Source organism: Cucurbita moschata, unplaced genomic scaffold, assembly GCF_002738365.1.
Source record: "Cucurbita moschata cultivar Rifu unplaced genomic scaffold, Cmos_1.0 Cmo_Scf00011, whole genome shotgun sequence".
Taxonomy (NCBI): domain Eukaryota; kingdom Viridiplantae; phylum Streptophyta; class Magnoliopsida; order Cucurbitales; family Cucurbitaceae; genus Cucurbita; species Cucurbita moschata.
Window position 1 is genome coordinate 5,234,147 of NW_019268527.1, and position 21,767 is coordinate 5,255,913.

Below are 21,767 nucleotides of genomic sequence, written 5' to 3' on the forward strand. Positions count from 1 at the left end.
CACCTCCCCTCGAACAAAAACAAAGTACACCTCCCTTTAATCAAGGTTCGACTCCTTTAGAATCTTAGTCATTTTTTAACTGCCTTCGAGGAGGCTTGACAAGAGTCATTTATTCGATATTTGAAGTATTGGTACGACTAAGTTTAGGGCATGGCTCTGATACCATATTAAACGAACACGCCTTCGAGGAGGCTTGACAAGAGTTGTTTATTCGATATTTGAAGTATTGGTACGACTAAGTTTAGGGCATGACTTTGATACCGTTTAAAACACGACTCTCTATAATTAATAGTATAATAAACATTTATTTTGAGCTTCCCAAAAACATCATCCTCGTTCCAAATTCCAACGTAGATAATATTATTTTATTTGTTTATAATAAGACCGCTATCGGCAGATGTGGGACTTAAAAGCGTTCATCTAACACTATCTAGTCATTGTGCCAGTAATATTTTTCCAGGTAATTGGGAAAAAATGGACAAACATTCATACTCCCTGATACCAAATTTACAAAGGTAACTAAGTTCTTACTGAGATTACATTCACACGGTGGCTTCTCGACGATTTATTTCTTAATTACAAAGAGTCGAAATAAAAATCACCACCGCCGACTATAATTTCAGTTCGAAGCCGGATCGACACCGACGGACCTGAGCGTCTCAGTACGGTGGCGATGAGCATAAGCATCGCCGAGTTGAGGATCGTAAGGAACGCGATAATTGCGTAATTTCTCGAGTTCCTGAACGTGAGCCACTTTTCTGAAGAACGATTTAGCGAAGAACTTCTCAGTCTCCTCCGCCACGTGCTCTGGCTCTGCCACCTCCGGAATCGTCTCTCTGCGCTTCTTCCGAACGGAAACGGACGGCGAATGAGCCAACTGCTGCTTCGCCGTGTGCAATCCGAGGGCTACAGAAAGCGCAATCAGACCGATCGCCACATAGACGGGGACAAAATCGCCGGCTCGTGACGCCTTCGGCTTGCTCTGTTGCTGCTGGTAATTGTGATCGAATCGCGAGAAATCGGCCGCCGGCGCGTATGATTTCATCCTCGCCTCCGTCGCCGTAGCATATGACTTAGGGCTTTTATTCACAGTTCTGAAGCTATTTGCTGCCAATCGAGTTGCCAAAAACCTGAACGCCATTTTTCGTTACGATGGACGATGTAAAACCTTGATGAGAACCGATGATGGATGAAAGTGACCGTGCCGGATTTTATAGGGACGGAGAAATTAAGAGACGGTTCTGGAACCATGGGGAGGCCGCTACCGAGAGAAGAAGACGATATACGTGTCGGCTGAATAGAGAGGACACGTTTCATGGAAGTCTCTTGAAGTTGCCGAGTGTAACTTTTTTTTCATTCATTTCTTTATTATTATTATTATATTATCTTTATTAAAAAAGAATTTTGCCATGCTTTTAAATTCGGATTTTGATTTTTAAAATTTAAAATTTTAATTAATTTATTAGGGACAATTTTAAAATTTACAAGATGTGTGATTTTGCTTTGAAATTGATAGCAACATTCCATAATAAACATTTTTAATTAAGAGATAAAAAATTCATGAATGAAAAGGACAAGTGGTTTTTAATTTTATTTTTATTTTTTAAATAATAGTGAAATATGAGAAAATAGTTTGACCCAAAGGACACTGCAGATTAAACTTAAACCAAACGACACGTCGACAACTACAATGTTATCCACCAAAATGCCAATAAGAAACAGAGTTTGGTTTTGTCTGCTCCAATTGCTTCAAGCATTTACAATTTCTCTATAAAATATCTTCCTTTTATTATTAGTCATTAATATCATTCAGTAGTTTGCTTCTAAATCTTCTGCAACTCTCTCTCTCTCCTCTATGGAAGCGAAGGTTAGAAACCCGGTTTTGTTAATTTTAATTTCTAATTTTTGAGCAAATATATACAATTATGTCTCTGCATAATTGATTCTTCAATTTTACTTACCAAATATTCTTCAATTATATTAGGAAATGAAAATCGTGCATTAAATAATTTATTTGAAAGGAATATTGGTTTTTGTGGGCAGAAAATAGTGCTGGAAATACCGCTCTACAATGAAGACGACAAGAAAAAAGCCATGACTATAGTTTCTAAACTAGAAGGTAATATAATCTATGTAAATTTTTATTTTAATTTAAGCAATTATACTTTTTAAATTTGCAATTTTAATTTTGTAAATGAACACGACTCTCCACAATGGTATGATATTGTCCACTTTGAACATAAGCTCTCATGACTTTGATTTGGACTTCCCTAAAAGGTCTCATATCAATGAAGTTAGTATTTGTCACTTATAAACCCATGATCATTCCTCTAAATTAGCCTAGTTCCATCCTCCAATACAAGGAATTTAGTTTTAAAAACTTTTCCTATTTTAATTCTCTAATTATAAGATTTTTTTAATCAAGTTAAAAAATTATATATTTTCATAATTATATCACTAATATAGTTTTTGAAAAAAAAATGAAATGAAAGATTAAAAATTCTGAAATGAGGTAGGAGATTCAAATCATTTTTACTAATCACTAGATATTATTTTAGTTAAATAACTTATAACACAGTATTATAATAATAATAATTTATGATTAAATTAAGTTCATATTTTTCTTCTTCTTTAAATTAGGTTTATAATTTCCATATAATACACCGATAGAAAATGCAATTAAAATTATTAGAGCAATAAAAGGAGAATAAGTTAAAGATATATATATATATATATATATATTCTGGGTAGGGGTGACTTCAATCTCCATGGAAATGAAGGAAAAGAAGATGACAGTGATCGGGGAAGTTGATCCAATATGCATGGTGCGAAAACTAAGAAGGTTTCGTCAAACAGAAATAATCTCAGTGGGGCCACCGAAAGAAGAGGAGAAAAAGAAGGCCGAAGATAAAATTGAAGAGGTTCTCAACTACTACAGATATAATGTTCCATTTTATTCGGTTCAACCATATGAACAGCCTCCTACTTGTGTTATTTGTTAGCAAGGATTTAAATATCCCATTACTTAATTTAAAGTTCTAAAATATATATAAAATATGTATTCTCTATTAAATAAACAAACATTTCAAATTTGATGAATTCTTGAAAGAAAAATATCAATTTATATTAATTAGATCAATTTAAATTGAATCATATTGTTATTGATTCTATTTAAATCCCTTCAAAATTACTTAAATAAAATAAAAATTCTAGAAATTATAAATTAATTATTTCTAAATAAGTAAAGAAAATAGGAGAATTCAAGAATATAAGCAACCATTCATTAATGTAAATATATGCCATTAACGGTTATAATACAATACGAAATTCTAATATATTATTTAAATTGATTACCCTAAAGTACTCATGCTCGCAATCAATTCCAGAACGATACGGCGACGTTTTGACAAGGAATCAGCGCGTAAGTTGCCTGATTGTAATAATACGACGACGTTTTGGCAAGGAATCAGCGCAATTATATAGACATTTATGCAGTTTTGTCTACATTACCGGTATTGAGCAGACTTATCCGGAATATGGTATCTTCGTAACCAAACAGAGCAAATTAGTTTCCTCCACGATTGGCTTCGTCTTCCTCCTTCCACATCTCAACCCAATTCTTCTGCGCCTCATCCCATCCAAACAGAGTCCCTTCCTTCTCCGGATCCAAACTCGTCGACAGCGTCCCGTAAGCGATTCCCATCGTCGAAGCTCCAAATGTCAAGAAAATCGTCAAGAACGGCAGCCAAATTGGCACATGCCAAAGTTTCTGCTCATGGACCGCCTCTAAGATCTTCACCAATGTCACGCCGAACGCCATCGGAACTCCAACGAAAGCCAAGATTCTCGTTATGATCCTCTTGGCTACGGCCTCTGGAATTTCATCGTCGTCGCCGCCGCCGTCTCTGCTATTGTTTTGGCCGGAAGGTTTTTTCACGGCGGTTTCTCTGTCTTTCGCTGTTGCCGGAGAACCTGTGAAACCCTTGGCGTTTAGTTGGATCTGGCCTCGGGATGTTCTTGTGAAAATTCTGAGATTCTTCGTGGTCGTTGAGTCATCGATTCGGCTTCTCTGTTTCCATGGCGGAGGCTTCGAGAGGTGTAGAGCGTGCCGGAAGGAACACACCAGAGCTTTCATGGCGACTTGGTTTTTTTAATTGGGTTCACTTAATTTTATTGCCGGAAATCTTATCCGAAAGCCTTTTCTTATGAGATGGACGGTGGCGCTTCATCATCGAAAAGATATTTTTTACATTTGATATTCGCGTTTTTTTGGATTTTTTATTTCCTCTTTTCTCGATGATTTTATCGATTTTATTTATTTTTATTTTATTAATTCTTGTGCGTGTGGTGGACAAGGGCATTGTTCATAATACTGAAAATTTAAATACCTCTAATTTTATATTTCTCATGTTAATATGTATTTTCTTTTCGGTACTTAAAAGTTTGTTTACACTTATTAATTCAAATATTAGGTTTTCCTTATTTTGATTCAAACATTTAGAAGAAAAAATTATATACTAAATGATAGAATAAAAAATAAAATGTATTAAAAAATTAGTTGGCTGATCAACTCTAGCACACTTGAAGGTATTGACAGGTTGGTTATTAATTTTGTTAGATGGTAAAATTAATTCGAATCTATATAATATTTGTTTGATGGACGAGTTCATTTTTAAATTAATTAAGAGTGAAATGAAAAAATTTAATATTAATTTTCGAATAGGGTAATTAATGGAAAAATTTAATATTAGTTTTATAAATATTTATTTAATGTTACCTTAGCATGATAGAATTGGAAATTTTGGGGTCCTTTAATTTCTACTTAAAAACAACGGTTAAAACATGACGTGGCTAGTTTCATTCATATCCGCGCGCGGAAGGTTTAGGGTGGAAAGGTCATTTCGGCGGGAAGAAAAATGAAACACCAATACGTTTCATTTATATCCGCGCGCGGCTCATTCCGAAACATAATCAGAATTATTTTTCAAAAGAGGAGAGAAGAAAAATGCGAAAGACGAGAGAATCCACAGAGTTCAATCGTGAAGGACGACGTCGATCGGTCGTTTGAATGCTTCATGTGCGGCGTTTCTCATCCTTGTAAGTTCTGTTTCTCTAATTTTAATTCGAGTTTCTACAACCTACGCAGCCATGCGAGCTCTGCGAAACAATGTACTGCGAATCTCGTTTTTAGACAATGAATTTCACTGTGAAGCATTTGTAATTATTGTAGAAAAACTACTAGATTTTGTAAACTGGAATTACGATAGAGGAGCAATGTTATAGGTCGAGTTTCTGCTGTGATTTGGTGATCAGCATGGATGTTCTTTGTTTCTGTATTTTCTGCTTCTGATTATGTGCGGTTATCCATCCTGTTTCTGTTCAGAATCTTCCGTGAGAGGAAAAAAGAAAGAAAAATTACATTGAAGCCTGAGAGTTCAGCAAACTTTGAGACTCCAGTTTCTGATTCAGTTAAGGAAATACAGGACAATGCAACGAACGGCCAAGATTTCATGGAAAAAGTAAGTCGTTGTTTTCTGGATGGCGGAGTTTGCCTGAATTCCATGAACTTATTCTTCATATGCTTATTCAAGTATTTCAGCTGTCTAATGAAGTTCAGAGTTCGTTGAGCTAATGATGAGCCTGAAACAGCTTGATTGTTGTGTTTTTTTTTTTTTTTTTTTTTTTTTTTTTTTTTTTTTTTTTTTTTTTTTTTTTTTTTTTTTTTTTTTTTTTTTTTTTTTTTTTTTTTTTTTTTTTTTTTTTTTTTTTTTTTTTTTTTTTTTTTTTTTTTTTTTTTTTTTTTTTTTTTTTTTTTTTTTTTTTTTTTTTTTTTTTTTTTTTTTTTTTTTTTTTTTTTTTTTTTTTTTTTTTTGGCGTTGCTTGACAAAACTATAGTTATCACGATTCAGTTTGGTTTGACAAGTAAAGCAAAAGGTTCTAGTTATAAGAAGTTCTCGCCAGTCTTATTTTATAATTCACCTAGAGGCGTACCTCCGAGGAGGCCATCTAGTTTGTGGAGATTATTGCTTGAAATTCGTGTCGAGCTTTCTGAACAAAGTAGATTCAAGTTTAGGTATATTTAGGTTTCATCAAATCTCTCCCATTCCTCTTCCTGTTTCACCATCATTCCACTTCTCGATGATTCCATTTGACATTTCTGGTATCTTTTAAGTAGTGAAGTTTGCAATGAAGTTTGCTGTGAAGTTTGGACCACATTTCCTAGACAAGAAGAAGCAATGAAAGTTTGCAAGAGAGCACACAGATGTTCATATTTTAGATATCAAGATCACTTTAATGAACAAAGGAGATTTCTAGTTTCATCACACAGCAAGTTTTGGCAATGTTGTCATCAAATTTTAATAATACTTCGAGTAGAAAAATTATTTTTCCATCAGCCTAGCAAACGCTTCTGATGTCGTTCTAACTACGTTCTTAATTAATTTCAGGTACAAAAGCATGGATTCAAAATTTAGCCACCATTAAATTGATTCAAGAGGTGAGCTGAAAAAGTTCGAGTCAATGTGCCGATCATGTAATTGAATCTGTGCGAATCGTGTTCTCTTTTCTTTTTTCTACTGCACTTTCTCACTGTTCTATTCCAACGTTCAGGTTGCTCCGCGTCATGTTTACTTTGATATGGAGTACAAGATAAAAATCAGCGCGGGAAAAATTGGAGACGTAATGGTTGATTCCTAGATATCAGTTGTTCTAGAGGCCTCAAATTGAAAGTATTCGATTCAAGGAAGTTTTGACTGGATACTAGAGCTTGATTCCTCAAACAAGGTATATTTAGCAACAATTGGATTTAGGCTTCATCTTCTTGTCACTTGTGTTATTTCTTTGTTATCTCTTGAAATGTATACTTAATAGGTGAAACTAGGTTCTTGTAATTTCTTTTCTTTTCTTTTATTTTTTAGACATCGCATAGCTCAAATTTTCTTGGTATTAGTATAACATATCATTTTTATCCTTTTTATTAGTAACAAGTTCATAATAGTTAACAGGATTATTTCTGGTAATTCTACAGGAATATGATTACTTCATTTCTTAAAGAAAATTATTTTTGCTAGACAAGTTCAGATTAAAAATATATATATAATTTTGGTTTCCAACAGAAAAGAGGAAGTTGAAGGCACTTCGTAGTCATCATTATTTAGAAATTTTGCCAAAACTTTTCCAATATCGGAGAAATTGTTTTACTCCACCTTTCAAGAAAGTAGTTGCGCAGGATACATTATTCTGAGAAGGATCCTATTATTTACCTTGTACATATTTAATCGTAGTGTGAGGAAGACATGTTCATGGCATCCTTGGTCTGCAACGTCGATGCTGAGTGTGAGAAACTTCTGGTTTGCGAAACGGAATTACACTGCGTAAAGACATTGCAATTTGAAATGGAGGTACGATCAAGCTGAGAATCCATTTAGTTATGAAGCTGCTTTGAACAGTCCATGACATGTCGATTATACCTTTCAAATTGAATTATCTTATAAATCCAAATGTCTCGTACCTTTATGTTTGATTTTAGTTATTCAACATTTGTTTACCTTTGAGGTTCTCTGGCCGCAGGAGATATGTAATTTTGGACGGTTTGTTGAATCAGCTGCCTCAACCGGAAATGTATCAGGTAATTTACCTGTATGAAAACCCCATGGGATAGACAAGTTTTGTACTTCGTGCGATCTACTTTCTCTGGTTGTTCTTTTTCTTTAAATCATCTGAGAATTTACTCATATCATCTTTCTTGCATGCAAAACATTGATCATCCATGTTTTCATCGTTCAGTGATGTATGTTGTCGACCTTACGATGGCTGCCTATTACCAAAGTGTCACGATCCAGATTGTGGAGGTGCTCAAATAAAACTTAATTGTCAACTTTTTTTCGGAAAAATATTTATTTGCAGCCATTGCTTGATTGAACTTATCACCCTACAGGTTACCGATCTCCACTGCGTCCAAGTCCAATTGATGCCATTCCTAATCCTTGGGTCTCCACGGATTCAGAACAGATATCAAATGACATAGAATCGTCCAACTGATGCCATCTTCGTGCATGCGTTTCCAACTCGCGAGCAGCTAGGTTTCGGATCCAGGGTAAGCAAAAATCCCTGAACACCTAATTATTTTCTGAACTCTTTGATATTGTCCATAGTTAATTGAGCTTAAGAGTCAAATTGTTCTGCTCCCCTTTCAAAGCTCCGCACCATTAGAGAGTCAGTTTTATTAACGCAAATAGGATAAATTTCTATCTCGATCGCCATTAGCCATGGTTCAAAATATGAAATTGAATAGTAATTTTTAGAAAAGCTTCACATAAATTTGGTACTTTCAAAAGCGTCGCAATAGTAAATTAGCTCCCCACCTTTTGAAAATGAAAACTCATTGGAGAGTGACATTGAAGATATTATTTAATGTTAAAAGTACCAGTTTTTCTTCCAATTTCATTCTCTAATTGAGCTGGTAAAATTGTGGCTACAGCGGAAGGTTTTTAGTCTTAGTTGATATACACAAATGAAGAATAGGAAAAGGGAGGAAGAAGGAGGGGGTTACTGCCACCGTGAGTGTGGTGAGTAGAAAGAGAGGTGAAGAGCAAGTAGTATTTTTTTTATAGATAAACACGACTCTTCACAATGGTATGATATTGTCCACTTTGAGTGTCTTTACTTTAGGCTTCTTCAAAAGGCCCGGTACCAATGGAGTTATTACTCACTTATAAACCCATTATCATTCCTTAAATTAGGGGACTTTCATTATCCAACATTTTTTTTTCATGCTAATTTAAATTAATTTAAAAAAATTGAGAGCCTCTTTTAAACCTATTTCTCAAAATTTGTACTTTTTTAATTTTCAAATCTATAGTTTGCATCTAAATATTATAAATTTATAATCAATAGATTTTTTTCCAAATTTTTTTTTAGTGTTACATAGGTTCTGTCTTTTTTTATCTTTTAAAATTCCCCACAAAATAAAAAATTTTCTTTTACAGAATGCTTGCTTGTCTGATAAGTTTGTGAGTTTTAGGTGGAAAGTATTTAAGCCCAAAAGACGAAACAAATCTCTCAAAGAACATAAAAAGTAGACCTCCCATGGTTATCACCAAAGAAGCTTTTTGGCTCAAAGAACATAAAAAGTAGATCTCCCATGTTTATCACTAAAGAAGCTTTGGACTCCATTCTTTCCCACCAAAATCCAAAGCGAACACTTCCTATGCCCTCTCCCGATCGTCTCCCCCACAATTTCCAGCCCAATGCGTCAAAGCCTCGCCGTTCAGCCTCATTCCTCTCCTCATGCTCTTTTGGTTTTCTTCTCCATCTCTTCCCTACATAGACGTCAAAGTTGTGACCCATTTCCCCCAAAATTCCGCCATAAGCTTACCTGCAACTCATGCAAGCTACTTGCTCTTTTGCTCCACCACCTGCAAACTCTAGCCTCCATGGACGGCACTACCTTGACTCTTTACAGAACCTCGCGTCTCTGGTTTAGCTGCAAAATATTAGATAGCCCTGGTAGCAGCGTCATGCTTATGGTGCGTGCGGGTGCTTTGGGACCCCATTAGATCCGGTGTGAAGAAAGTGACTATTTGGAACAGAACGGAGGAAAGGGCAAAAAATGCAGGGCTGGACGGGGTCTCTACTTGAAGAGTTGTGGAACTCTGGATTATGCAATTGTGTGTGCAACCAACTCAGAGGTTCCTCTGATGAAAGGTATTTTATCCCATGTTATAATTTTTAGTGTATTCGCTTCTGTCGCCTGTGGACTTGTATGTCTCTAACTTCGGATTAGTAAGATTGCATGAAGTCGAATTTGGAGCTTCTTGTTCGAATCTGGTGGGATTGATTAACGGGGGGTTGGTGAGAAGAAGGAATAGGTAGGAAATAACTGCGTTCAGATCTGTTGTTGGCTCTGCAGTGTCGGACCTTGTTGCGAGAGGAGCATCCGAGAGTTTTTCAAGCTTCCTTTGATCAACAGGTGATTCCTCTTTACTCCTGTTTTCTTGCTTGATTTTCTGTTTAATTTTGAACTTGACGACCAATTTAGATTAAATCCTTTAATAGAAAATCAAAAAATCTTTTGGGAGATTTGTTAAATAGAAATGGGTGGACCGTGAGTGGAAATTTTTAAATAAATTAGTTCTCCTTTTCAATTTTCATGTTTTAAAAGTGTTTAATGAGATTTTGGCTGTTTTTTTTTTTACTATTTTTAAAATTTATTGGTCTATTGGGTTCATAATTGAAATTTTATAAATTTATTAAACATAAAATTTAATTTTGTATTTTATAGATCAGTTATTTTAAAAATCAAAATTACAAAATAAGCCTTTTGAAGTAAAAGGATTTTCAAGCTTTATTATTTGATATATTTTATTCATTTTCAAGTTGACCTTCAAATGACTTAATTTCTCAATTTAGATAAAATCCTTTAATAGAAAAAAAAATTGGAGATATTTTGGGAGATTTGTTGAATAGAAATAGGACCGTGAGTGGAAATTTTTAAATAAATTACAAGTTTTCTTTTTCAACTTTCATGTTTTAAAAGTGTTTAATGAGATTTTGACTTTTTTACTATTTATAGGTCTATTGAGTTCATAATTGAAAATTTATAAATTTATTAACATAAAATTTAATTTTGTATCTTATAGATAGTTAATTTAAAAATCAAAATTACAAAATACGCTTTTTTGAAGTAAAAGGATTATCAAGCTTTCTTATTCGATATCTATTATTTCATATTGTGACTTGGTTTCTTCAGTTCTTTGGAAGTTTGAATTCAATATCAAGAACCAAAATGAGAGTTTAGAAATAGAGACAATTTAATTTAGCCCACCTAAAATATTAATTAATATATTGAATAATTTAATCTTTAATACATGTTGGATAATCATTTTGTTTTTTTTATTTATTGTTTGTAAAAATTAAACTTATGAAGTTCATACAGTTCCTTGCTCATCACCTATTATTTAAAAAAATTAAACTAAAATTTCAAAACTAAAAAAATGATCTTTTAAAGTCTTCAGATTATTATCTCAGTTTATTTTTGAATTTTTGACAAATAACTGAAAAATTAACAAAATGTTGATATGATTGGTTGTCCATTAGTCTGTTTAATTATCTACCCAATCATATTTAACTCAATCAAAATTAGTTCAACAAACATAATAGTACCAACAAGAACTAAATAAAGATTACAAATGATGACTAAATAGACGTATTCAAAGCTAGAAAAAAAAAACAAAAAATTTAAAATATTTTTTTACCCAAAACAAAATGACCTAAGAGAATGGGAGGGAAACCAGGCTCCATGGCAGTCTAACATTAGATTAATTAACATTTCTAATCTAATAGATTATAAAAGAAATTCTTAAATTCATAACGGTTTGCTAATTTGCTAAAGGATAATATCCTTCATGATTAATCGCTTAAAAACGAGCAAGCGCTTGAAATCAAAGATTAAAAAGGGAGCGTAAAACAGCAGGCAAGAGAGGACATTGGGAAGAGGCCAAATTCATAGTAATTGAAGAATGATTGCTTATTTGCAATCGCCGGATCCATAATATAATCCAATGAATTAACAATTTAAAACAAATTTACCTGCATTCTCTGGAAAAGCAAGTCGTTCAACTGTTTTTCTGCGCTTAACTCAGAGGTTGCCTGAACAGATAAAACAAACTAACTGGTTAAGGTTCAGTAATAAAGCATTTTCCTGCAAACATAAGTTCATTAGAACCATACGCCTAAGCAAGTTTTTTCATCAAAAGATTAAACAAAATATATTTCAAAACTTCTTTCTCTGTAATTTGTTTCCTTACTTTGAAAGGTTATATATGGAAGAAGTTCAAATGAGTAAATTTATGGGTCTACCCATGTATTGTTGCAACCTAGTATGATGAAACAAACTGGACCAAAATATTAGAAGGCTCACTAAATTGTTTTGTTTTCGCAAACAATTAAATATTCTAGCAGAAACGAAGTGTATCCGTTTCGAAAACATGGCAACAAGGTCGAAATATTCACAACTTAACAAATAAAGAAAAACCACATGAAGGTTAATCTGTCCTTGCTTCTTTAGTAATCATATCTACTAGTGATCAATATAGAGGAAAAAGGAGAAGAAGAAAAGGAGAGGAAAAAGCAGTAGCCTGAGAGACCAAGGTGGTAGTTGACTTACTCGTGTATCAAATGCAAACCGCAATGTTTGGACCTGAGTTCCGGAGCAAACCCTCACGTCAAATCCAATTGAATCTATACCATTGATTACAGCCTCCTGCAAGTATTCATTGAAGACCAATGGCCTAAATCATCGTGAACATGATTATAATCTGCGTACCTATTATTGAACTGCAAGAACTAAAGATGGGTAATTGGGCCTTGGGGAAATCTTAAAGTAGAAGATTCCCCCCCAAAACAACTCGAAATGGAGCACGTTCTGTGAATTCTATTATAGGCAATGTTCAAATTTATGTTGAACTATCCAAAAGTGAATATTAAATTCCAGAAACTCTACTTCGGTTCTTGACACCACAAAAGTACACGACCTATGTTATAGCCAATGAAAGAAAACATCCTCGCAACATTGCAGGCTATTTGCCTTTATATGCAACTGCTAGTTTGGTAACTTTATGGATGATCACAGTTATGAAAAATAACCATAAAATGAAGAATTGTATGAAACAAATGAAGTGCGAAATGACTATAGAATAAAATAGTATTAAGATTTAGATAAAAACAATACCCTGAACAGCCCTTTTGGAAAATGCAAAGTAATAATTCAGAGATTAAAACAAATATATTGATGAAAAATCGAATAATTTTTAAGTAAGTTTATACGTTAGTTACCTCAACCTGAATGCCCTTGCATCTCCAACAGAGAGATTTGAGCGCTTGTGTGGTCTTTTCTCCACCTTCTCTTAAACGAGAAATAATTTTTTCTGCTGAGTGCGCAATTGCATCGGGTTGAGCCTGCATGAGGTCTTCTATTTCAACGTTGCTCTGGGAGGAAGGTAAAGGAATGAATATTTGTCAGTAGCAACCAGAAGCAGATCCAAGTAGACATCTTTAGGCTCAAACTGCATAGCGTTCACAAAAGTGGGGAGATCTATGTTGTTGGGATTGAACAGTTATGCCCCATAAACTATCTACATAATCCGGAAAGCTACTGACAGTTCCAGGAAGTGCTGGTTTTCTTCCATAGATACCCTTAATATTGCAAACTTATGGTCAAATATATAATTATATAATCAGAAATTAATGCCGTTAACTTTTTAAAAAGAAAATCTATAATGCTGTTTTGAAAACATGCTTCAATGAGAAAAAGAAACCGAAGACAAACTGAAAAATGAAAATAGAGATCAAACATACTGGATGTGAATGTCCTGTAAATAGCTGAACTTTTGTCATCTCCAGTCGGTAAAATGAAACCTCGTTCATTGGAATATTATCATCCAATCCATTGGATGAGCTAGATTCATGACCATGATTATCAATCCTACCATGATTCTCAAGGTTATCTTCAAGTTTCTGAGCCTCGTTTATGTCGCTGTTACTAGAGTGACGGCTGGATAGATGTCTCTGGATAACAGAACGCTCTTCCCTGCGTGTAGGTCTTAAGGCCCCTTGAATCACTAAAGTTGCTGGGGGCTGCTCCATCCAATCGATAGGATCATCTGATGCAGCCTAAAATGCATAACAAGCACTAAAAAGTTGATAACACGTAATTAAGTCTATGGATATTAGCATAGACAGAGTTGGATCAAAACTCGTAAGTTATTGTTGTCTCAGCGAAAAAAAAGTCAATTAATCCATCATAAATCATTACCTCTGAAAGCTTTTTGGCAAAATGCATTGGATGAGAAGAACGCATTGTCTCCAGTTTTGCCCAATCTCCTGCTGTCTCGTCAGAGTGATTTGGATCATCTTCATCCTCTATGACAGAAACCCAGTCCTGCAGAATGGAGAAACCTTCACGTTCAAACTAAAGGAGCAGAAGACAACAGTAATATTTATTCATTAAATTAGAGAGACCGCATCGTAGTCATCATCTGCATCATCCTCGTCGTCGTCGTCTTCATCATCACCATCACCATCACCATCATCATCACCATCACCATCACCATCATCATCATCTACTTCATCATTAAGAGCCTCATCATCAAGCTCTTCAAATCCCAAATCAACTTCTGATGGACCAAACCAATTGATCTCATCGATCATTTCCATGGTATCAATGCCAATAAGAACTTGCTGCATCATTAATGCCATCAATGCAAACAGTATTAGGGAAAGTCAATTGATATTATCCTTCTAGAGTTCTTTACTGAATGAAAGTACGTCTGCCTATAAAGAATCTCGTTAGATGCTTGATAGGAAGGACACAGTGAAAACGCAAGATGTAGAAAATGATTTATATATTCCCAGTGATGCAATCATAATGAACGTGTTTAAGCTGAGCACTACACTGAATATCAATGGTCCTACGGCGAAGCTAATGTCGTGAAAGTAATGACAAGGGCATGGTAGTACATGAAATCAATAATGAACGTCAAATTTTCTTCCCTTGAACCCTCCCAAAGATCAAATCACGATGTGGAATATATATATGAACACACAATTAAAATCCTGGATTTCATGTAGACTGAATCTTCAACTATACCAATAAAAAACAGTTACGTGACTCCCTCATTTGACGTAACAAGCTGTAACTCAAGAAACAATACAAGTCGAGGTATCTCATAAAGGAATCCAAATACAGAGTACGAACTTCAAAATAAATTTGAAAAAACATTAGATCACTCCTACAAGGGAAAAAATAAAACAACTAATAATTGTTGCATCATCCATCACAAATTCAATAGTATGCGAAAAAAATAAATAAAATAATTATATAATATTGATATTATTCAAAGACTGAAACTTGAAATATAAATTTTTGGATGAATTTTTTTCCGAGAAGGTAATAGTTTGAGTGGATAAAATGTTTTCTGAAACAAGGAAAAATGTAGATAGTTAATCTATTACAATTGCAAACCAAGACAAGCATGATCGTTGAACTATTTAGTTATTTGCAGTATCTGAGGGCAAGAATTTAAAAAAAAAAAGAAAAAAGAAAAAAAAAAAAGAAAAAAGAAAATATGATCATAGAATTCAAGTTTGTCCTTTCAGTAGACATTTATATATCCTGATGCGTTTGAAACATTCTTTTTTCTTTTCCGGTAGGAAAGAAATCTAAAGGTCCCTGAGTACAAAGCTGAAGGTTTTGACACGTTTTGAAAAACAATTACAATCTTTGCATGTTATGAATTACAAATGTATGACAGAACCATTTCTTGCTTCAAAAACATCCAAGTCCCTAAATATAATATTTATTTCCAAAGTTGTAGTGAAAAGAAATGGATTGAATATCCTAAATATATATAGGCTTATACTTTTTAACTTACATTGAAATGTTGGCACACCTATTCATATTTGGTTAATTTCAACAGAATAAACCTCCACCAGCTGAAAAAGCATTACGAACAAAAAAAATGTCGGAGAAATTAATTATATGTATACTACGTATATCCTTTGAATCGGCAAAATTGACAACATAGCCATCACGACGGAACCTTCACATGCCATGTAAGAGTTAGGAATAATTAAAAACAAACAAATAAACACGTATTTTGGTTTGAGATGAGATGTAAAAGGGCGATGAAATAAAATTTAATACGTAAGCCAAAATCCTTACAACAAAGTTATTTTCTGAAGTTAGGTTTTGCATGGCCTCTTCCGTATTCTTCACTTGAAAATAAATATCTGCAATATAGTTAGATAATATAATCAATAAAATAACAGGGAAAGAAGTCAAGGCTTATGTGAGTATAACTGAGGATAATGTACTCTAAAAGACTGGACATACTTCCATGTTCGTCAGTTACATAAGGAAGTTCTGGCCAGATAATGTTTTCCTGAACTTCATCGTTAATCAAACCCACAAACATTAATGTTGCTTTGCTATTTACCTGAACATGGCATGCTATTGAAAATATTAATTATCAAAATTTGTAAGAAATCTGAAGCCATATAACACGCAGAATTACAAAAGCAGCCATGTATTTCAAGTTATAATAACACGCAGAATTACCCAGACACGGAAATCTCAATCCAAGAGAACAATAGAGAAACAAGCAGAGACAAGGAGATAAGGCAACTCCTTCCTATCCATCAAACATGGTCGATATCCAAAACGGAGAAATTGTCCCAATATTTGTAAGACTGACCAAAGGGAGGCAACATGCTGTAGCAGCTGTACATTCCACATTTTACAACCATGTCCAATATATTAACTACATACGGGAAAGAACATGTTCATAGAAAAAATCTCATCTACAAAAATTAGCACTAGCATGTTTGTTGTTGAGGGCAGGGAGAGAGAGGTGGGCTTAGGGAGAAGGATCCAAACAGGTAGTTTAAGTTCTCTCTTGAAACCCTGAGGCATAGATGTTACTTGCAATTTAAAGTCGCTAAAATTATCATTTTATCCAAGTAAATATATTCTTTCTTCAGATCCAAGAGTAAGGTATTTATCTATGATAAATTTTATTTGTAGTAAAATTACCTAGTACAGCAAAGAGGAGTGTATTTTTAAAACTTCCGAGTATGAGCAGTAAATCAACATTTTCCGAGTCATTAGGCAATGAGCTGGCAGCAAGATAGAACACATTCCAAGAACTTGGAGACATAACATCCATGGTACTTTCGTGAATGAATCCCATTGTTTGTACTAAAGAAAAACAAACTGTGTTCAGCATTCATACTTTTCAAAAGGAAAAAAAAAAGGATCGATTGTTTTTGTTTCTAAGATAATCTTCAATTCAGAAATTTCAAGAATAGCCATGCACAAATCAGTACATAAATCTTTATATATACACCTAACTTCGAGCACAATGTAGACTATTGTAGCTGAGTCGACTTTCAGTATTTGACCTCCATTTTGTTCCTCGAAAACGAGATAGTAAAAGAATATATAATTCAAATTATTGCCATTCCACCGATAAGATTTAGTACATAAAGCAGTAATGCAAACAACTTGCCTGCTAGTGATGCATCACACATGTAAAACATCACAAATAAGTATGAAGATTGAGAAGAGCATTAGTATAAACTGATACCTCAATGATTGTTCTAGTAGTTTCTGCGGCAGTAGGTCTAACATCCTCGGCATTCTCTGATCTTGATTTCACGAGCTCCTCGGATGGATGATACTGTCTCCTATTTTGTTTAATTGGATCTGACGCAGAGCTCAAATTCTCTGCCGATGCATGAATTCCATTTTTTCTGAAATTGTTCCTTTCCAAGAAGGACTTACTGTTAAGGCTTCGGCATCTTTTCCTGCAAGTAAGATATCGGGATTTAGAATTCTAATCATTCATTCCTAATGTCTGAAATTGTGATGCGTGTCCAGACGTTTCCATTGCGTTCTGCATACATGTGATTAAATTCGATATTTCCACTTAATAAAGATTGAATCCTTGTCTTCGACAGTTTTTACATATCATAAACAGAGAGGAACAGTTTGGTTAAGGTTCTCCTTACTGAATACTTATAATATATGTGCATACATAACATGCAAAGAGCACAACTGTGATCGAGTAAGCATCACCATCAGATACACAATCTTTTCAGAAAGATCTCAAACAACGCAGTTGTCTATAATACCAATCCTTCCGATGCTTGCTAATTGCGATTCCATAACGAGAAGACCGCATCTTATAATGGATTCTTAAGATAAAAACGCGCCATCTGAATTATGAATTCTCTCTTGTTGTATTAGGTATGGATCGTAGATTAAATACTTCAAGTATTTGTTAACCATAAATTTTGCGTTCAAATCAGACTTCTACGATATTCAATTTATTGCTATTTCCGCTCAGCGGATATAATTTTAACGGAGGCAGGATTAGGAGTCAAGAATCCGCACGCGCATTTCACAAAGAAACTCATCGACAATTAAAAAACGGAGGAAAAGAAAAGAGCAAGCTCAAGTACCATTGCACGTCGGAAGCGCAAGAATGCAAAAGCCGGCAAAAGCCGCTAGCATGGCCTATATTAGTCACATCCTCCGAAGTCCAAGCTGAACGGTGATCTGTATATGCAAACAACAAAAAGCAAAGAAGAAAAATAGTCTCAGCAAGGAACCGAGAAAATGCCGGAAAAATCTATAGAGAACGTCTGTGGAATCTTAAGCTTCATTGCTTAAAATAGAGATCAAGTAAGCAAACAAAACAATTGTTTCCTCTTCCTCTTTCACTTAATAGGAAAAATAATAAAGAAATCTAGTCTCCGGCTCTGAGCTTGGCGTCCGAGAAAATGAGAGAGAAAACAGCAACAAGAAAGGCAAAGGAATGTGAGCTCCATAGTTTTCAATAGAAATCAAGTAACGCAATAAGAACAATTGTTTCCTCTTCCTCTTTCACTTAAGAGGAAAAATAATAAAGAAATCTAGTCTCCGGCTCTGAGCTTGGCATCCGAGAAAATGAGAGAGAAAACAGCAACAACAAGAAAGGCAAAGGAAAGTGAGCTCCATAGTTTTCAATAGAAATCAAGTAACGCAATAAGAACAATTGTTTCCTCTTCCTCTTTCACTTAATTCGAAAATACAGAAAATAAAAAATAGTCACAGCTTTGCAGCCAAGAAAAATGCAGGAAAAAACGCCAAAAGCTATGGAGTCTTGAGCTCCAATGCATCCAACAGAAAGCAAGTTGTTAAGTAATCGACAAATCGTTTTCCTCTCTCCTTCTTAGAATTCGAGCAAAAGCATTATGCAGCACAGAAGTTTAGTTCATCCTCGAAAGTAACGGCAGCGGAGAGAGAGAGAGAGAGAGAGAGAGAGAGAGAGAGTTACGAGACAAAGCGGAGGAATAGCAGAAGTTGGCGCCGGCGGGGAATCGCACGGCCAGAGCAGTTTCGATCATTCTCTCAACTTCTCTTTTTCCTTGGTAATGCGCTATTGAAGTAGGTGATCCACAGGCATTTTCTCGAAGAAGTTGTGCGTTAGGATGAGGTACCCTGCTCTTCTTCTTGGCATCACATGGAAAATATCCTGGGCGCAAATAAATATGCCATTACCGTACGGGCGGACCAATCGTCTTATGGCATTCAGGACAGGCCCAATTGTATCAATCTATTGGGCTTTGACGATATGCAGCCCATTACCTCTCTCTCTTGATTTTTTAGTAAAAAATAGACATTTAATTTATTAATTTATTAGATAATAAATTATTTCAAGCATACTATTAAATATTTGATATTTCATAATAAATCTCAAAGGGTTTCTCTGTCTTCATATCATTGAGTTGTCAAGAACAAATTATCATAGCGCATGCACTTTGCTGTACTAATAAAACATTATAAAGAACATTTTGCATAGTTTAGTCTGATATATGTATAGGAAGAGTTTAACCTTTTTAATATTAAGTTTAATATATGATTAATTTTGTATCTAATTGAATTTTAACTTTATCTCTGATAGATTTATTTGAAAAGTATATTTATTTGTTTTTTATTTTCGGGACAATATCGACGAAGGATGAAAAGAAGAAATATGGGAAATTGAAGACATTCTTACACATTTCTTCAATGGCGCACTCTCTTGTTCCAGCATCGCTCTCGTCCGCCTTGGCTTCCAACCGGTAAAATTCTGCCTTTCTCGCTCTCTCTTCGTCTCAATGTATGTGTTTGGTTACTGAGAAAGTTACAGAAACAAAACGAGAAAGTTGTTGCCAGTGACGAAGTGTGTTTTGCGTAAGATGATGAAATTAGAAGTCCGATTGAATATAAACGAACTACTTTTTCTTCCTTAATGTCGAATTGGATTTCGATTTGTTGAAAGCTATTGATATTTGTTTTCCTTTGCTGCACAGGATGCATACTTTGATTTACTCTTTCCCAGTCATATCCAAAGGGATTGAATCTGTTAAATTTTCGTTGATTGCAAGCAGTTCAGTGGTAAGCCTTCTCATCAATTGGTTTGCTGCTAGCGAGAATCAAACTAGCCTGTTCATTTCGATTGTGGAGAAGAAATTTCTGATCAGTGGAAACTGGATATATGTATTATGAGTTGAAGCAAATCCTGACCTTCTCTTTCCCTTCTTACACAAGGATTTCGATTATTTGCAGGTATGTGCTGCAAAAGGTCCACGGCCGAGATATCCTCGGGTCTGGAAAACCAGGAAGAGGATTGGGACCATATCCAAGGCAGCAAAGCTCGTTGATTGTGTAAGCTCTCTTAAGCTCTTGTCTCACAAGAAGCGTAATTTTGCATATTCAATTTGGAATTTCATAGCAGAAGATATTTTATTTCAGCTTGATTCAGAGTGAATTTGGGATGCATTTTGAGACTTTTGGAAGATGCATTTGAAGTGCTTTTAGGATTCTTAACATTACTTTCGAAAACTTCATAAAAATTTTACATAGTGCTTTTAATTGACCAAAAGCATTTTTTCTTGTTTCATGGGATCATTTGGTATGTTTCTACTTTTGAACTCAAATTCATTTGCAGGATTGAGCAGTTAATTCGATATCCTTTTATAAGTATTTACTTTTCATTTTAGGTCAAGGGACTGTCTAACGTGAAAGAGGAAGTCTATGGGGCTCTTGATTCCTTCATTGCCTGGGAACTAGAGTTTCCTCTTATTACTGTAAAAAAGGCCCTGAAGACCTTAGAGATCCAAAGAGAATGGAAGAGGATAATTCAGGTACTTTTCTTTCGTGTTCTTTCTTGCTCTGCCCTCTTATCCCGAGAATGTCTCCGATCAAATGAGTTAAACAAGTTGGGTGTACTATTGTAGTTGACGAAATGGATGTTAAGTAAAGGCCAAGGAAGAACAATGGGTAGCTATTTCACATTATTAAATGCCTTAGCTGCAGATGGAAGACTTGATGAAGCTGAAGAGCTTTGGAACAAATTATTTTCTCAGCATCTGGAGAGCATGCCTCGCATATTCTTCCATAAAATGATATCCCTTTACTATGAACGGGATATGCACGACAAGTTATTTGAGGTATTCAGTTTTCTCTTCTATTGCTTATTGTTACAGAAGCAGTTTCAACTGCTTGACTAACAAAGCTCTAAGCATTTATATTTTTAGCCACAAAACTCCAAGCAATTCTTCCTTCTCTCATTATAAGAAACTTGCATGTTACGATTATTTCATATGATTTTTACTTGAATCATGTTGAACTCCGTAGATACTGAAATTTAACTGTTATTTCCCTTAGATATTTGCTGATATGGAGGAACTTGGAGTTCAACCAAGTATGGCAATTGTCACTAAGCTCGGAAATGTCTTCCAAAAGTTGGGTATGCTAGATAAATATGAAAAGTTGAAGAAGAAATATCCCCCACCGAAATGGGAATATCGTTACATAAGAGGAAAGCGCGTAAAAATACGAGCAAAGAATCTGCACGAAAATGGTAGTTCCAACAATGGTTCAGGTGAACTCGACAAAAAGGAGCATAGTTCAACAGAAGAACTGTTGGAGGAAGATGAAATAACTTCCCAAGATTCGAGTCTTGAAGATGATGAAATGAGTGAAGACCCAGATGAAGCCTTGGAAGATGAAAGTATGATGTTGAAAGAATCCACTTTTGAGCACGATTTCATGGGATTTGGACAATTGTAAGTTCAAGATATAGATAATGTATTCCCCATTTCAAGTTCGTCAAAATTCTCTCCCTCAATATATATAGTGTACACTTTTCTCTTCTTTTCTTTCTTTCTGTAATTTTGAT

General features: G+C 34.6%; 5 protein-coding genes, 2 long non-coding RNA genes and 1 pseudogene across 8 annotated transcripts; 5 read left to right on the forward strand and 3 right to left on the reverse strand.

Moving 5' to 3' along the window:
• Positions 1–464: 464 nt before the first annotated feature.
• LOC111449717 lies at positions 465–1,281 on the reverse strand. Its single transcript, XM_023089732.1, has one exon. The coding sequence runs from the start codon at positions 1,139–1,141 to the stop codon at positions 620–622; it is 522 nt and encodes a 173-aa protein (XP_022945500.1). The 5' UTR covers positions 1,142–1,281; the 3' UTR covers positions 465–619.
• Positions 1,282–1,848: 567 nt separating this feature from the next.
• On the forward strand, positions 1,849–3,014 carry LOC111449925 (heavy metal-associated isoprenylated plant protein 39-like). Its single transcript, XM_023090012.1, has 3 exons — positions 1,849–1,867; positions 2,044–2,119; positions 2,752–3,014. Exons 1-3 carry the CDS (start codon positions 1,856–1,858, stop codon positions 3,000–3,002), a joined length of 339 nt encoding a protein of 112 aa, XP_022945780.1. The 5' UTR covers positions 1,849–1,855; the 3' UTR covers positions 3,003–3,014.
• A 311-nt stretch (positions 3,015–3,325) lies between these two features.
• LOC111449293 (uncharacterized protein PAM68-like) lies at positions 3,326–4,274 on the reverse strand. Its single transcript, XM_023089133.1, has 2 exons — positions 3,511–4,274; positions 3,326–3,443 (listed from the first exon to the last, which is right to left on the reverse strand). The coding sequence occupies exon 1, from the start codon at positions 4,133–4,135 to the stop codon at positions 3,566–3,568; it is 570 nt and encodes a 189-aa protein (XP_022944901.1). The 5' UTR covers positions 4,136–4,274; the 3' UTR covers positions 3,326–3,443; positions 3,511–3,565.
• A 637-nt stretch (positions 4,275–4,911) lies between these two features.
• LOC111449918 lies at positions 4,912–7,051 on the forward strand (annotated as a pseudogene).
• A 504-nt stretch (positions 7,052–7,555) lies between these two features.
• LOC111449826 lies at positions 7,556–8,642 on the forward strand. Its single transcript, XR_002711732.1, has 3 exons — positions 7,556–7,627; positions 7,786–7,850; positions 7,937–8,642. It is a non-coding gene; the product is annotated as an uncharacterized LOC111449826 (long non-coding RNA).
• A 289-nt stretch (positions 8,643–8,931) lies between these two features.
• On the forward strand, positions 8,932–10,081 carry LOC111449736. Its single transcript, XR_002711716.1, has 2 exons — positions 8,932–9,705; positions 9,785–10,081. It is a non-coding gene; the product is annotated as an uncharacterized LOC111449736 (long non-coding RNA).
• A 1,405-nt stretch (positions 10,082–11,486) lies between these two features.
• Positions 11,487–19,065, reverse strand: LOC111449932 (uncharacterized protein At3g49140-like). 2 transcript variants are annotated; one of them, XM_023090023.1, is made up of 11 exons: positions 18,879–19,065; positions 18,022–18,118; positions 17,145–17,364; positions 15,893–15,995; positions 15,722–15,789; positions 14,020–14,238; positions 13,814–13,939; positions 13,357–13,671; positions 12,835–12,987; positions 12,167–12,262; positions 11,487–11,649 (listed from the first exon to the last, which is right to left on the reverse strand). In XM_023090023.1, the coding sequence occupies exons 1-11, from the start codon at positions 18,946–18,948 to the stop codon at positions 11,575–11,577; spliced, it is 1,542 nt and encodes a 513-aa protein (XP_022945791.1). In that variant the 5' UTR covers positions 18,949–19,065; the 3' UTR covers positions 11,487–11,574. The 2 variants fall into 2 exon arrangements, with proteins under 2 accessions (XP_022945791.1, XP_022945792.1); XM_023090024.1 differs by lacking the exons at positions 18,022–18,118; positions 18,879–19,065 and adding an exon at positions 16,592–16,756 and having other exon boundaries at positions 15,893–16,009; positions 17,145–17,234.
• A 460-nt stretch (positions 19,066–19,525) lies between these two features.
• Positions 19,526–21,745, forward strand: LOC111449934 (pentatricopeptide repeat-containing protein At4g21190). The gene is made up of 6 exons (XM_023090026.1): positions 19,526–19,665; positions 19,897–19,981; positions 20,153–20,251; positions 20,587–20,730; positions 20,824–21,036; positions 21,254–21,745. The coding sequence occupies exons 1-6, from the start codon at positions 19,613–19,615 to the stop codon at positions 21,656–21,658; spliced, it is 999 nt and encodes a 332-aa protein (XP_022945794.1). The 5' UTR covers positions 19,526–19,612; the 3' UTR covers positions 21,659–21,745.
• Positions 21,746–21,767: the final 22 nt, after the last annotated feature.

Coding starts and splice junctions, on each gene's coding strand:
- LOC111449717 (XM_023089732.1), bottom strand. CDS start 1,141: ATGGCGTTCAGGTTTTTGGCAACTCGATTGGCAGCAAATAGCTTCAGA.
- LOC111449925 (XM_023090012.1), top strand. Junction 2,120..2,751: donor TATAGTTTCTAAACTAGAAG/GTAATATAATCT, acceptor TATTCTGGGTAG/GGGTGACTTCAATCTCCATG.
- LOC111449293 (XM_023089133.1), bottom strand. CDS start 4,135: ATGAAAGCTCTGGTGTGTTCCTTCCGGCACGCTCTACACCTCTCGAAG.
- LOC111449932 (XM_023090023.1), bottom strand. CDS start 18,948: ATGATCGAAACTGCTCTGGCCGTGCGATTCCCCGCCGGCGCCAACTTC. Junction 15,790..15,892: donor TGTAACTGACGAACATGGAA/GTATGTCCAGTC, acceptor ACTATATTGCAG/ATATTTATTTTCAAGTGAAG. Junction 12,988..13,356: donor TTACAGGACATTCACATCCA/GTATGTTTGATC, acceptor CCTTCCTCCCAG/AGCAACGTTGAAATAGAAGA.
- LOC111449934 (XM_023090026.1), top strand. CDS start 19,613: ATGGCGCACTCTCTTGTTCCAGCATCGCTCTCGTCCGCCTTGGCTTCC. Junction 19,982..20,152: donor TGATTGCAAGCAGTTCAGTG/GTAAGCCTTCTC, acceptor GATTATTTGCAG/GTATGTGCTGCAAAAGGTCC. Junction 20,731..20,823: donor AATGGAAGAGGATAATTCAG/GTACTTTTCTTT, acceptor GTACTATTGTAG/TTGACGAAATGGATGTTAAG.